General features: G+C 38.7%; 1 protein-coding gene across 6 annotated transcripts in view; it reads right to left on the reverse strand.

The window, feature by feature from the left end:
• FAM120C (family with sequence similarity 120 member C) overlaps window positions 1-14,148 on the reverse strand; it is a 138,742-nt gene that overhangs the window by 13,131 nt on the left and 111,463 nt on the right. For all 6 annotated transcript variants that reach the window (XM_082609088.1, XM_082609086.1, XM_082609087.1 and 3 more), the window contains exon 11: window positions 2,301-2,415. In XM_082609088.1, coding sequence (XP_082465214.1) covers window positions 2,301-2,415 — 115 coding nt within the window. The remainder of the gene's footprint in view (window positions 1-2,300; window positions 2,416-14,148) is intronic.

Genomic DNA, 14,148 nt, shown 5'->3' on the forward strand with positions numbered 1-14,148 from the left:
ATAGCACAGGGAGATCAACTCGGTGCTTTGTGACCACCTAAAGGGGTGGGATAGGGAGGGTGCGAGGGAGGGAGACACAAGAGGGAAGAGATATGGGAACATACGTATATGTATAACTGATTCACTTTGTTATAAAGCAGAAACTAACACACCATTGTAAAGCAATTATACTCCAATAAAGGTGTTAAAAAAAAGAAATTACTGTTATTGGTTACATTTGCTTATTCCTGTTTTGCTGATTATTCCAGTTAAATTAGAACATGTTGCCTTTCAATACAGACATCTGAGTGCATAAGCAGCCTCTATCCATTTGTTTTCTTGAGATGGTTTGGATGATACTCATTCCAAAAAAAAAAAATCAGCTTTAAAACCTTAAAAAGACACCCACTTGAGAAACCATTTTTTCTGCCTGTCAAATTAGAAAAAAATTAAAACAAAACTAAGGAACAAAAGAACACCCAATGCTGATGAGGGTATGGTGAAATAAATGGGCACACTCAAATAAAACTAATGAGTAATGTATATTACAATTAAGCAATATATATGAAGAACCTTAAAAATGTTCACATTTGTTGACTCAGAAAATCTACTTTTAGGAATCTATTCTAAGGAAGTAGAGATGTGAATAAAGCTCTATGCATAAAGATGTTAATTACAGGACTTCCCTGGTGGCACAGGGGTTAAGAATCCGCCTGCCAATGCAGGGGACACGGGTTCAAACCCAGGTCCAGGAGGCTCCCACATGCCACAGAGCAACTAAGCCCATGAGCCACAACTACTGAGCCTGCGCTCTAGAGCCCGCGAGCCACAACTACTGAGCCCATGTGCAACAACTCCCGAAGCCTGCGTGCCTAGAGCCCAAGCTCTGCAACGACAGAAGCCACCACAATGAGGAGCACGTGCACCGTAATGAGAAGCACGCGCACCAAAACGAAGAGTAGCCCCCGCTCGCCGCACCTAGAGAAAGCCCATGCGCAGCAACGAAGACCCAATGCAGCCCAAAAAAAAGATGTTAATAATTACATATAATAGGTGAAAACTGGAAACCAAATGGCCAGCATTAGAATAATTAAATGATACATCCATATGATAAAATATTTAGCAAAAATTTTTAAGACATAGAAAATATGTGCTATATTAAGTTTAAGAATACAGTATATAATTACATAAATAATATTTCAACTATGTAGAAAATACATGACAAAAGGCTGGAAGAAACCATCAAAATGTTCACAGTGGTTATCTCAAGTTGGCCTGTTAGATGGCTTTACCAAGCAGTATCACATTTACTGTAAAAAGGAACCAACACTGTCTGTCTAAGACTGTTTTCATCTTTTCCTTAGTTGACTCCAGTGAAATCAAGATTTTGTAAGACTTACTAGACTTTATCTTCTAGTTTATACTAGGGCCTGAAAGGACCATGGCTACTGAAGTCAGAAGAGGAATGTCCTGCATTAGTACCTAATATTTATTGAGTACTGTGTATTTAAAATGTGCTAGACACTGTTGTAAGTGTTTTGCATGGATTATTTTATTTAATATCTTCATAACCCTACAAGTAAGGAAACTGAAGCTATAGGGGTTAAGCAACCTTCCCAAGGACACATAGCTAGAAGGTAATGAAGCTAAGATTCAAAGTCAAGGCAGCCTGGCTTCAGAGCCTGCCCTCCAACCTACTATATTCTACTGCCTTCAGTTATATGGTGGATTTACTTTCTTCCTTATGCTTTTCTAGACTTTCCTCTAACACCCAATAAGTATTATTTAAAAAGGGAGGGTAGCACAGGGAATTATACCCATTATCTTATAATAACCTACAATGGAATATAATCTGCACCCAAGTACTGAATCACTGTGCTTACACTTGAAACTAACACAATATTGTAAATCAACTATACTTCAATAAAAAAGGGAGGGTGGACATTTACTCAGAGACAAACAGGGAACACCAGGATAAGTCCCCTGTAGCATCTTTTGTAAGAGTTGGAAACCTTACTGTGGTCTATGGGCCACAACTTATTTGTCTTACACAATATCCAGTTTTTCTACCCATTCTCACCTATCACTATGTGAACAGTGTTGGCTTTATTAATAGACATAAATATTTGGCTAAAGTAAATCAAACATTGTAAAGTAAATCAAAGTACCTGCAGAAAGTAAATCAGAAGTACCTGCAGAAAGTAAAGTAAATCAGAGTACCTGCAGAACTTACTCTTCTCCCCAGCTCCAGGAAAAAAAGACCTAAAATAAAGCTATGAGCTCATAAAAGAAAGAATTTAAATGAGGATCGATCAAATCACCTTGAGTTCTTGAAGCTGATCTGGTTCATAAAGCTGAGTAGATACTGCCTGTGCAAGGAAGGTGTCTAGCTCATGGCGATGCAGGATTCGGCCACCAGGCCACTGAACCATATATCTAGAAGATAAAAGCATCATTAGGTGACAAAAGCTCATTTATTCATTTCACAAACACTTATTAAGCTAGGGTCTGGTCATGGGCCAGACCCTAGCTAGGTTCTGATAATTCCAATGAAATAACGTAAAAGAATCTCTGCCTTTGGTTACTTACAGTCTAGGTAGTAGAGGAGACAGGCACGTATGTCAACAAAGACAGGACAGTGTGTTAAGTACCAAGATAGAAGAATGCACCGGGTGCTATAGGAGCACAGAAGAGGGCCACTACTGGAAGAGTAAGGAAGGCATCCTGAAGAAAAAGTCAATAGGAGCTGTTACAAAGGGCTATAGAAATCAGTGAGACAAATGGTGGAGAAAGGATGCTCTAGACTGAGGGAACATCATGTGTAAAGGCATGGAGGTGTGGAGTTCAGTATGATATATCAGGGCCCATAGTGCTGGAGCTAAGCAGGTTTGCAGTGACAGGAGGTGAGATTAGAAAGTAGGCCAAACTATGGAAAACAGTATGGAGGTTCCTCAAAAAATTAAAACTCGAACGACCACATCATCCAGCAATTCTACCTCCTGGAATGCTATATCCGAAGGAAACAAAAACATGCACTCAAAAAGATACCTGCACCCCCATGTTCATTGCGGTATTATATAGCCAAGACATGGAAACAACCTAGGCATCCATCAATGAACAAATGGCTAAAGAAGTTGTGGTGTTTATATATACCATGGAATATTATTCAGCCATACAAAAATGAGGAAATCCTACCATTTACAACAACATGGATAGACCCTGAAGGCATTATGCTAAGCGACATAAGTCAGAGACAGAAAAATATTGTACGATCTCACTTATATGTGGAATATAATAATAAATTTAAAAAAACCCCACCAAACTCATTGAAAAGGAGATTAGATTTGTGGTTATCAGAGACAAGGGATGGGGGAGGTGGGGGAGAAGGAATTAGGTGGTCAAAAGGTACAAACTTCCAGTTAAAAGATAAGTACTAGGGATGTAAAGTACAACATGCTGACTATAGCTAACACTGATGCATGGTATATAGGAAAGTTATTAAGAGAGTAGAACCTAAGAGCTCTCATCATAAGGAGAAATTTTTTCTCTTTTATTTTTATTGTATCTATATGAGATGATGGATGTTAAATAAAGCTATTGTGGTAATCATTTCACCATGTATGTAAATCAAACCATCATGCTGTAGACCTTAAAATTATACAGTGATGTATGTCAATTATTTTTCAATAAAACTGGAAAAAAAAGAAAGTAGGCCAGATCGTGAAGGGTCTCAGAAACAATATTAAGAAATTTGGACCTTCACCCTGAAAATATACGAAGACAGTTAAGGATTGTCAGCAGGAGATTGGTTTGATATTGACGGGCTCAGAGGGTAAGGGACAAGAGGTATGGATACTAGTTAGGAGGCAACTGAAGCAACCTGTGGCCAAAGAGGTCTGAACAAAGGCACTGACTGAGGGCATAGAGAAGGCCAGGGGACAAAGACAAGAGTTATTAAGATGATATATTTATCATATTACTATTACTAGTATTTACATTATTATATATACTATATAAAGCATTAAATATTACATTATAACATGTGCAGAAAAGTATAAGTTACTCATAGGAATAACACTTACTACATGCCTCTTGTATTCTAGATACCTTGCCAGGAACTTTATATACATAGAATGTGGTAGCACAGAATAGAGACTTGGAATCTGACATACTTGGTTCCACTACTTTTCTATGTGACTCTGGGCAAATGCCTAAACCTCTAGGGGCTTGAGTTCACTCATCTCTAAAATGGGGATAATACTATCTAAATCTCAAAGGTTGTAATAAGTAAAGGAGAAAATGAATGTAAAAGCACTCAGCATATGGCACAGCAGAACTCTTGGTTACTATTTGTAACTAATTCAATCATGGTATAATCCTTCTTTTACTATTTGGTGAAGCCTCCCATATCTTATATTAAATTCTCACATATACAAGAATCTGTTTCTACCCTATTTATTCTGTGTTTTATTTCTCATGCCAGTACCATACTGACTTAAATTTTAAATATGCTTTAATATTTAGTGGTCTCTACTTTTACTCCATGTCTTTCCTCCATGTCTTTGAATTTTAAGCAACATTTATTTTATTCTGATTACAAAAGTTCAAGTTCATTCTCATTCAGAAAACATTTAAAAAGCCAAAAAAGTATGAAGAAAATGAAAGTAAAAACGGAAATAATTTGTAATCTTACCATTTAGATATAACCACTGTTAAGTTCACGATTTTGGCTTCTTTCTTCCTAGCATCTCAAATCTCAATTTTTTCTCTGTCTTTCACACTATATATAGAATATTATATCTTGCTTTTTTCACTCAACATAATACTATAAGAACCTTTCATTCATTAAATACTTTTTAAAAACATGATTTTAAATGACTGTATGTTCCTCGTATGTTTATCAATTTACTTAAATATCCTATAATATTGGACACTTATACCGTTCATTCTTTTTCTTTTATTATAAAAAATACTAAAAAGATATTCACATATATAAATCTCCCTGTATCTCTGATTATTCATTCCCTTAAGATAGATTTCTAGAAGTGGAATTATTATGTCAAAGGTTATGTCCATTTTAAAGGTCCTCAATACATATTGCAAAACTGTTTTCCAGGGCTTCCCTAGTGGCGCAGTGGTTAAGAATCCGCCTGCCAATGCAGGGGACACGGGTTTGAGCCCAGGCCCAGGAAGATCCCACATGCCATGAACACCTAAGTCTGGGCGCCACAACTACTGAGCCTGCACTCTAGAGCCCGCGAGCCACAACTACTGAGCCCGCGTGGCACAACTACTGAAGCCTGCGCGCCTAGAGCCCGTGCTCTGCAACAAGAGAAGCCACTGCAATAAGAAGCCCGTGCACCACAACAAAGGGTAGCCCCCGCTCGCCATGACTAGAGAAAGCCAGCACACAGCAATGAAGACCCAACACAGCCAAAAATAAAAACAAATTAATTAATTTAAAAAAATTGTTTTCCAGACCCATTTGTCCTATCTCCCAGTAGTGTGTCAGCATGAATTATCATTAATCTTTGATGTTTTTATGGGCAAAAAAAGTCTCTTGCTATTTAAATTTCTGTCTCTTTGATTGCTAATGATGAGGTTGCATATTTTTCCTAAACATGTATTTACTTCTATGGCTGGTCTATGTCTATCATAGACATGTCAGTGAATTTGCTTGTTCTGTCTATTGCTCTGTTTCAGATAATCTAAAGCCTTATCTTTATAATAGTGACAGCTATTTGGACACACAGTGGACAGCTGATCCAAGTCAAATCAATCCATGGCTTGCCAGAGTCCTGAGAATTTGAGCTAAGAGGTTCAGAGGCTGATGAAACAGACAAGCAGAAAGAAGAGCTACACAGGTCCATGAGAGAGTGGGCAGTCTCTGTTCCTGCCTTTCCAGTACTATTCCCTGTGTACACCACTTTTCTGGTCCTTAGATGACTATGAGACTACCTGTTATATCTTTACAATAAGCTAGAGTGGCTTTTCTTTCTTGTAAACAAATGAATCTGAAGAGTGTCATTTACCCATTTTTGTTTGGGGATGCTAGTATTTAAAAAGCTTTTATATATTGAGAATACTGACACACTGTCTGTTATAACTGTAGCAAATATTTTCCCCGTTTGTCATTTGTCTTTTAATTTTATGTATTTTGGCATATAGATATAGTCATAGTTATTGATCTTTTTATATCTTTCCTTTTTGTGGGGAGGGTCTCAAGTCTTTATTTTTTTCTTTAACACTACTTCATTTTTTCAAAATAAACCTTTTATTTTTCAGTAATTTTACATATACAGAAACTTACCTAAAAATGCTTTATTGAGGCATAATTTACACACCATACAATTCATCCATTGTAAGTGTAGAATTTAATGATTTTTAGTAAACTTACAGAGTTGGGCAACTATCACCACAGTTGAGTTTTAGAACATTTGCATTGCCCCCAAAAGATCCCTCAGGCCCATGCACAGTCACTCCCCATTCCTACCCCTGGGCAATCACTTTCTATCAACTTTACTATCTCTAACAACTTTCTATCTCTATAGATTTGCCTTTCTGGACATTTCATATAAATGGAATAATATAATATGTGGCCTTTTGTGTCTGGCTTCTTTCCTTAACATAGTTTTTGTTTAAATTAAACTTTTAATTTTGATATTATTGTAGATTCACGTGCAGTTGTAAGGAAGAAAAATGAGGGATCCCTTGAACACTTTACCCAGTTCTCCTAATGGTAATATCTTATAAAACGGTTTGAACTCGGGCAAGTCACTTCACCTTTCTGAAACTTGCCTTCTTATCTGTTCAATAGGGAGAATAACAACACCTTCCTCACAGAGTGGTTATTGGTGGAATTACATTTAAATTGGTGAGCACTTAATGAGAGCTATATTGAGTAGGGAACTCTCAATGAAGTGCTTCTTATTCCTTTCCCCTGTGGGATCCATAGGGTCTCAACCTTGGAAATCCTTTTATGTTAGCTTCAACTTAATCACTGTGTACTTGTTGTTTCTTGAAAATTGTTTGTAGCTTGGGCCAAGACCTTAGATTATGGTGTTTGTATAGGACTCAAATGTTCTAACCAACTCCTTTGACATTCAACCATGTTTCGGGTTTGCCAACTCTCTTTTGCAAATGAATAAACAAGCTAACAAACAAAAACTAGAAAGCAACTTTGTTGGAAAGGAGCATAAAATAAAATTTAAGGAAAAGAGTGAAGTTGGAACATGGTCTAAGGTAGTTCTGCCATATCCACTTGAACCCAGGTCAAAATGCTTGATCATTAGCTCACTTGCTCCCCCTCTCCCACAGCTCTGGCATCTTTTCCAGCTCTGGGATGATTCCCAACAGAACAAGGAGCCCTACCATTTGGAGAACATGCCCACCCCTTCTCGCTTGTCTTTTCCGTTCATTTTCTGGAAAGATTCGCTTAGCATTCTTCCCTTTAATACAGATCCCATCCTTCACCAATTGGTGTGAGAAAGGTGAGGCGTTCCATTTTCAAGGCCAGGCTCATGCAAGTGGTTGCTTCTGGCTTTTGCGAATCCTTCAGCTGGTTTGGAGCAACAGAGAGGCTGGCTGTGTCCCCTAGGAAAGCACTGTCAAACTGTGGGCCTGGGGAAGTAACTTGAGAACAGGCAAGTGGGTAAGTACCTCAGGAGGTAATAAAGCACAGAGCCGGCCAAGGAGCAGAAACCTGGGCCTGAGAAGCTGTCCAGGAGGGTGCTTTATGAGCCTGTGAACAGCAGAGCTCTCTGGAGCACAGGAAACCATGCACCAAAAGTGCAGGAGACTTTCTAGTGGCCAAATCCAATCAGGCTCTAACCAAGGCGTTTTAGGAGGCAAAAGCCTTGGGCAGCAAATATCTCTACACAAGAAAGTGGTGAGAAGTAAGGCTTTGTCACTGAGACTCAACATCTAACCCTAAAGTCTGGTTCAAGGATTAGACTCTTTTTTTAACTTTTATTTTTATTGAAGTACAGTTGATTTACAATGTTGTGTTAGTTTCAGGTATACAGCAAGGCAATTCAGATATATATATATATATATATATATATATATATATATCTATATATATATCTGTATATACACTTCTTTTTCAGATTCTTTTCCATTATAGGTTATTACACGATATTGAATATAGTTCCCTGTACTATACAGTAGGTCTTTGTTGTTTATCTATTTTATATATAGTAGTGTGTATCTGTTAATCCCATACTCCTAATTTATCCCTCCCCACCTTTCCCCTTTGGTAACCATAAGTTTGTTTTCTGTCTGTGAGTCTGTTTCTGTTTTATAAATAAGTTCCTTTGTATCATTTTTTTAGATTCCACATATAAGCGATATCATATGACATTTGTCTTTCTCATAAAAAAGGAATGAAATAATGCCATTTGCAGCAACATGGATGGACCTATAGATTACCATACTAAGTGTAATAAGTCAGACACAGAAAGACAAGGATTAGATTCCGCAGGCCTTATATACCCTCTCTCCACAGCACAACCAGCAGGTTCAGGGAACTGATAAGGTTGATGAAAACAGCACGTGAAAAATACTAAAAGATTGCCTTATATTTAAAGAATATTTTGTTGTTTTAAAAATGTATATAAACCCTTTATGAGTACAGTTTTAGTTTAAGGTATGTTAAGACAGCAACATAGGATAGAGAATTGTAACTTTTAATGATAGGATATGTGAGGCTCTTCAGCCAAATAACCTTTTCTGAAAAAGCTGATACACATGCCCCAACCAGTTATTAGAGGTCCAATCTTCTGCAACCTCCAGAGGATATGCTATAGCAGATCATGAGGCGACTTAGGAGGATACTGTTCTGTCAATGAGAGTCAGTGTTCCATGACATTTCTTGAGGCCCCATTATGCATGGAGATGCTTAGGTTTCAGACTGTAGATGTGGACTGGAACCTCTAGGGAGCATATGTGGTGGGTTAACCACAACATATGGAGACGAGGGAGGAAAGAATTCGTCACTCCATTGTTTTCTACAGGCTCTACTCCTTAGTTTGCTCCTCAAGTATAGAGTAAGGCGGCTGTTTGGGGGCAATGTTATATAGTTGTCTATGCCAGATGGTTCTCTTCTTATCTTCTTATTGCTTTATAAGCTCCCAACACTACTCCTATCCCTTCCCTGTGTAGCCTGGATAGGTTAGTAACTCCTATGTACTCCCAGAGCTCTCTACACTCACCTCTACTGTTCCATGCACTTACCACATTGTACTGAAGTTGTCTGTTCGTGGGTCTGTCTTCTCTGCTCTACTGGGAACTCCCTGAAGACACAGACTAGGTCTTTCTCATATCTGTTTCCCCAGCACCTATGGGTGCTTAGTAGATGTTTGTTGGACAGTTTTGGGGAACTTGAGGGTATTAACCGAGTTTTATTTTAACCTTGTAATCTAACAGTACCTTATACACAGTAGGTGTTCCATGTATATCTTCTCTGATAAAAGTAATTTTTAAAGGGCTTAAAGATATATGGTACTAAATGTAAAATAGATAGCTAGTGGGAAGCAGCTGCATAGCACAGGGAGATCACCCCTAGCGGGGTGGGACAGGGAGGGTGGGAGGGAGATGCAAGAGGGAGGAGATATGGGGATATATGTATATGTATAGCTGATTCACTTTGTTATAAAGCAGAAACTAACACACCATTGTAAAGAAATTATACTCCAATAAAGATGTTAAAATATATATATATATATATATATATATATATGGTACTGTCATACAGAGTGAGGTAAGTCAGTAAGAGAAAAACAAATACCGTATGCTAACACATATATATGGAATCCGAAAAAAAGTGGTTCTGAAGAACCTAGGGGCAGGACAGGTATAAAAATGCAGATGTAGAGAATGGACCTGAGGACACGGGGAGGGGGAAGGGCAAGCTGGGACGAAGTGAGAGAGTGGCATGGACATATATACACTACCAAATGTAAAATAGATAGCTAGTGGGAAGTAGCCACATAGCACAGGGAGATCAGCTCGGTGCTTTGTGTCCACCTAGAGGGGTGGGAGGGAGACGCAAGAGGGAGGAGATATGGGGATATATGTTTATGTATAGCTGATTCACTTTGTTATACAGCAGAAACTTAACACACCATTTTAAAGCAATTGTACTCCAATAAAGATGTTTAAAAAAAAGAAGATATAGAACAGTTCTACCACCACAAGGATCCCTCATATTACCTTTTTGTTTATATATTATTTATTTATTTTTGGCTGTGTTGGGTCTTCATTTCTGTGCGAGGGCTTTCTCTAGTTGCGGCAAGCGGGGGCCACTCTTCATCACGGTGCACGGGCCTCTCACTATTGCGGCCTCTCTTGTTGCGGAGCACAGGCTCCAGACGCGCAGGCTCAGTAGTTGTGGCTCACGGGCCCAGTTGCTCCGTGGCATGTGGGATCCTCCCAGACCAGGGCTCGAACCCGTGTCCCCTGCATTGGCAGGCTAACTCTCAACCACTGCACCACCAGGGAAGCCCCCTCATATTACCTTTTATAACCACACCTCGCTTCTTCCCCCACTGATGTACTTAACCCCTGGCAATCACTAATCTGTTCTTCATTTCCCTAATTTTGTTATTTCAGCAATGTTATATAAATGGAATCACACAGTAGGTAATCTTTGGGGATTGGCTTTTTTTACCTAAGACAATTCCCTTAAGATTTATCTAAGTTGTTGTGTGTTATTAAAAGTTTGTTGCTTTTTGGGAAATCCCTGGCGGTCCAGTGGTTAGGACTACATGCTTTCACAGCCAAGGGCCCGGGTTCAATCCCTGGTCTGGGAACTAAGATCCTGCAAGTGGCTTGGTACGGACAAAAAAAAAAAGTTTGTTGCTTTTCATTGCTGAGTAGAATTCCATCATATGTGTGTACAATAGTTGAATAATTCATCCACTGAGAGAAATCTGGGTTGTTTCCAACTTTGGAGTATTACGAATAAAGGTCCTGGGACTTCCCTGGTGGTGCAGTGGTTAAGAATCTGCCTGCCAATGCAGGGGACACAGGTTCGAACCCTGGTCTGGGAAGATCCCACATGCCACGGAGCAACTAAGCCCATGCGCCACAACTACTGAGCCTGCGCTCTAGAGCCCTCGAGCCATAACCACTGAGCCTGCGTGCCACAACTACTGAAGCCCGCGCACCTAGAGCCCGTGCTCCGCAACAAGAGAAGCCACCGCAATGAGAAGCCGTTACACCACAACAAAGAGTAGCCTCCGGTAAGGTAGATAGCTAGTGGGAAGCAGCCGCACAGCACAGGGAGATCAGCTCGGTGCTTTGTGACCGACTGGAGGGGTGGGATAGGGAGGGTGGGAGGGAGGGAGACGCAACAGGGAAGAGATATGGAAACAGATGTATATGTATAACTGATTCACTTTGTTATAAAGTGGAAACTAATAAAAAAAAGAATAGGGGAAACAGTGAGGGGTATATGAGAACTCTCTGTATTATCTTTGCAACTTTTCTGTAAATCTAAAACTAGTTTAAAATAAAAAGTTTACTATGGAGAACAGTATGGAGGTTCCTTAAAAAACTACAAATAGAACTACTATATGACCCAGCAATCCCACTACTGGGCATATACCCTGAGAAAACCATAATTCAAAGAGACATGTACCAAAATGTTCATTGCAGCTCTATTTACAGTAGCCCGGAGATGGAAACAACCTAAATGTCCATCATCGGATGAATGGATAAAGAAGATGTGGCACATATATACAATGGAATATTACTCAGCCATAGAAAGAAATGAAATTGAGCTATTTGTAATGAGGTGGATAGACCCAGAGTCTGTCATACAGAGTGAAGTAAGTCAGAAAGAGAAAGACAAATACTGTATGCTAACACATATGTATGGAATTTAAGGAAAAAAATGTCACGAAGAACCTAGGGGTAAAACAGGAATAAAGACACAGACCTACTTGAGAATGGACTTGAGGATATGGGGAGGGGGAAGGGTAAGCTGTGACAAAGCGAGAGAGAGGCATGGACATATATACACTACCAAACGTAAGGTAGATAGATAGTGGGAAGCAGCCGCATAGCACAGGGAGATCAGCTCGGTGCTTTGTGACCACCTGGAGGGGTGGGATAGGGAGGGTGGGAGGGAGGGAGACGCAAGAGGGAAGGGATATGGGAACAGATGTATATGTATAACTGATTCACTTTGTTATAAAGCAGAAACTAATAAAAAATTTAAAAAATAAAGTTTACTAAACAAACAAAAAGAGTAGCCTCCACTCTCTGCAACTAGAGAAAGCCCACGAACAGCAATGAAGACCCAATGCAGCCAGAAATGAATGAATGAATGAATGAATGAATAAAAGAATAATGAATGAATGAATAAAAGAATAAATAAATACGTGAATGAATGAATAAATAAATAAATAAATAAATAAAAGAATAAAGGTGCTATAAACATTAGTGACCTTAGTGTAAAGGTTTCTGTGGGGACGTAAATGTTCATTTCTCTGGGGTAAATGCCCAACAGTGCAATTGCTGAGTTGTACAGTGGTTTTTAAAGAAACTGCCAAATTGTTTTTCAAAGTGACTGTACCATTCTACATTTCCAACACCAATGTATGAATGATCCAGTTTCTTTGTGTTTTCCCCATCATGTGGTATTATCATTATTTCTTAAATGAGCCATTCTGAGAGGTGTGTAACGATATCTCATTGTGGTTTTAATTTGCATTTCCCTAATGGCTAATAATATTGAGCATCTTTTCATGTTTTTTGGTCATTGTATACCCTCTTCAGTGAAATGTCATGTATTTTGCCATTTTCTAATTAAATTATTTGTTTGTCTGTTTTTTTCTTGATGAGTTTTGAGAGCTCTTTATATACTCTAGACACTAGGCTTTTGTTGAATATGTGGTTTGCAAATATTTTCTCCCCGTTTGTAGCTTGTCTTTTCATCCTCCTTACATGGGCATTCAACTGGCAAACGTTTTTAATTCTGATGAGGTCCCATTTATAAATTTTTCCTTTTACGGATCATGCTTTTGGCAACAAGTCTAAGAACACGTTGCCTAGCTCTAGAACCTGAAAATATTTCCATTTTTCTAAAATTTGTACACTTTTATATTTACATTTAAGTCTATGATCCATTTTGAGTTAATTTTGGGGGGAGATATGCCATTATTTTTATTTTATTTACATTTGAACTTCACCAAACACTGAGCTCAAGTATATGCTGGCCCTTTGTTCAGAGTTTTTAAATGGACAGACAGCTTTAAGGGTGCAATGTACTTAACACTGCACAATATATTCAACAGTTAGAGAATCTAGGGGATGGTATAACTATATACTTTTATACACTTAGTAGCACAAGTAGAGGGACAAGCCCTGCAACTGGAGGAAAAACTCATTCAGGATTGAACAGAGAGGTCCTTGGTTGCTGAGAGAATCTCCCCTTGACTTCAGCCTCGAGACAAACCAAGGAGTCTGTCAGTACACAAAAACCACTGAATTCAGGACAAACAGGAGCAACAGAATAGGTACTGAGGAATTGGCTCTTGCCAATTAAGATTGTGGAGGCCAGTCTGAAGTGATTAGGTCTGGCTGGAAGCAGGAAATGTGGCAACTCAAGTCCAGGATCTGTAGATTAGAACAGCAGTCTAGAGACAGAATGGTTAGTGCTTTCTTCAAAAATTCCCAGTTTTTAAAGCAAGTTCCTAGGATGCCTTCCTTAAACAAGGTTGAGTTAATTTTTGTATAATGTGTGAGGTTTAGGTCGAAGTGCTGTTTGTTGGCCTATGGATGTCCAATTGTTCCAACACCATTTGTTGAAAAGGCTATCCTTTCTCCACTGAATTGTTTTTGCACTTTTGTAAAAAATCAGTTGAGCATATTTGTGTTGTTCTGTTTCTAGGTTCTTAATTTTGTTCCACTGACCTATGTTTTTATCCCTTAGAAAATACCTCCATTGTCTTGACTACTTTAGCTACAATATTAAGCCTCAATATTGGGTAGAGTGATTCCTATACCTCTTTCTTCTTTTACAAGATTGTTTTAGCTATCGTAAGGGCCTATGCCTTTCTATATAAATTTTAGAATAAGTTTGTCTACATCCATTAAAAACCTTGCATTAAGCCCACAGGTATTGTAAGAAACCTACAGATCAATTTGAGAACTGAGTTTTTC

The sequence above is a fragment of the Mesoplodon mirus genome (genome assembly GCF_964341445.2).
Source record: "Mesoplodon mirus genome assembly, chromosome: X".
Classification (NCBI taxonomy): domain Eukaryota; kingdom Metazoa; phylum Chordata; class Mammalia; order Artiodactyla; family Ziphiidae; genus Mesoplodon; species Mesoplodon mirus.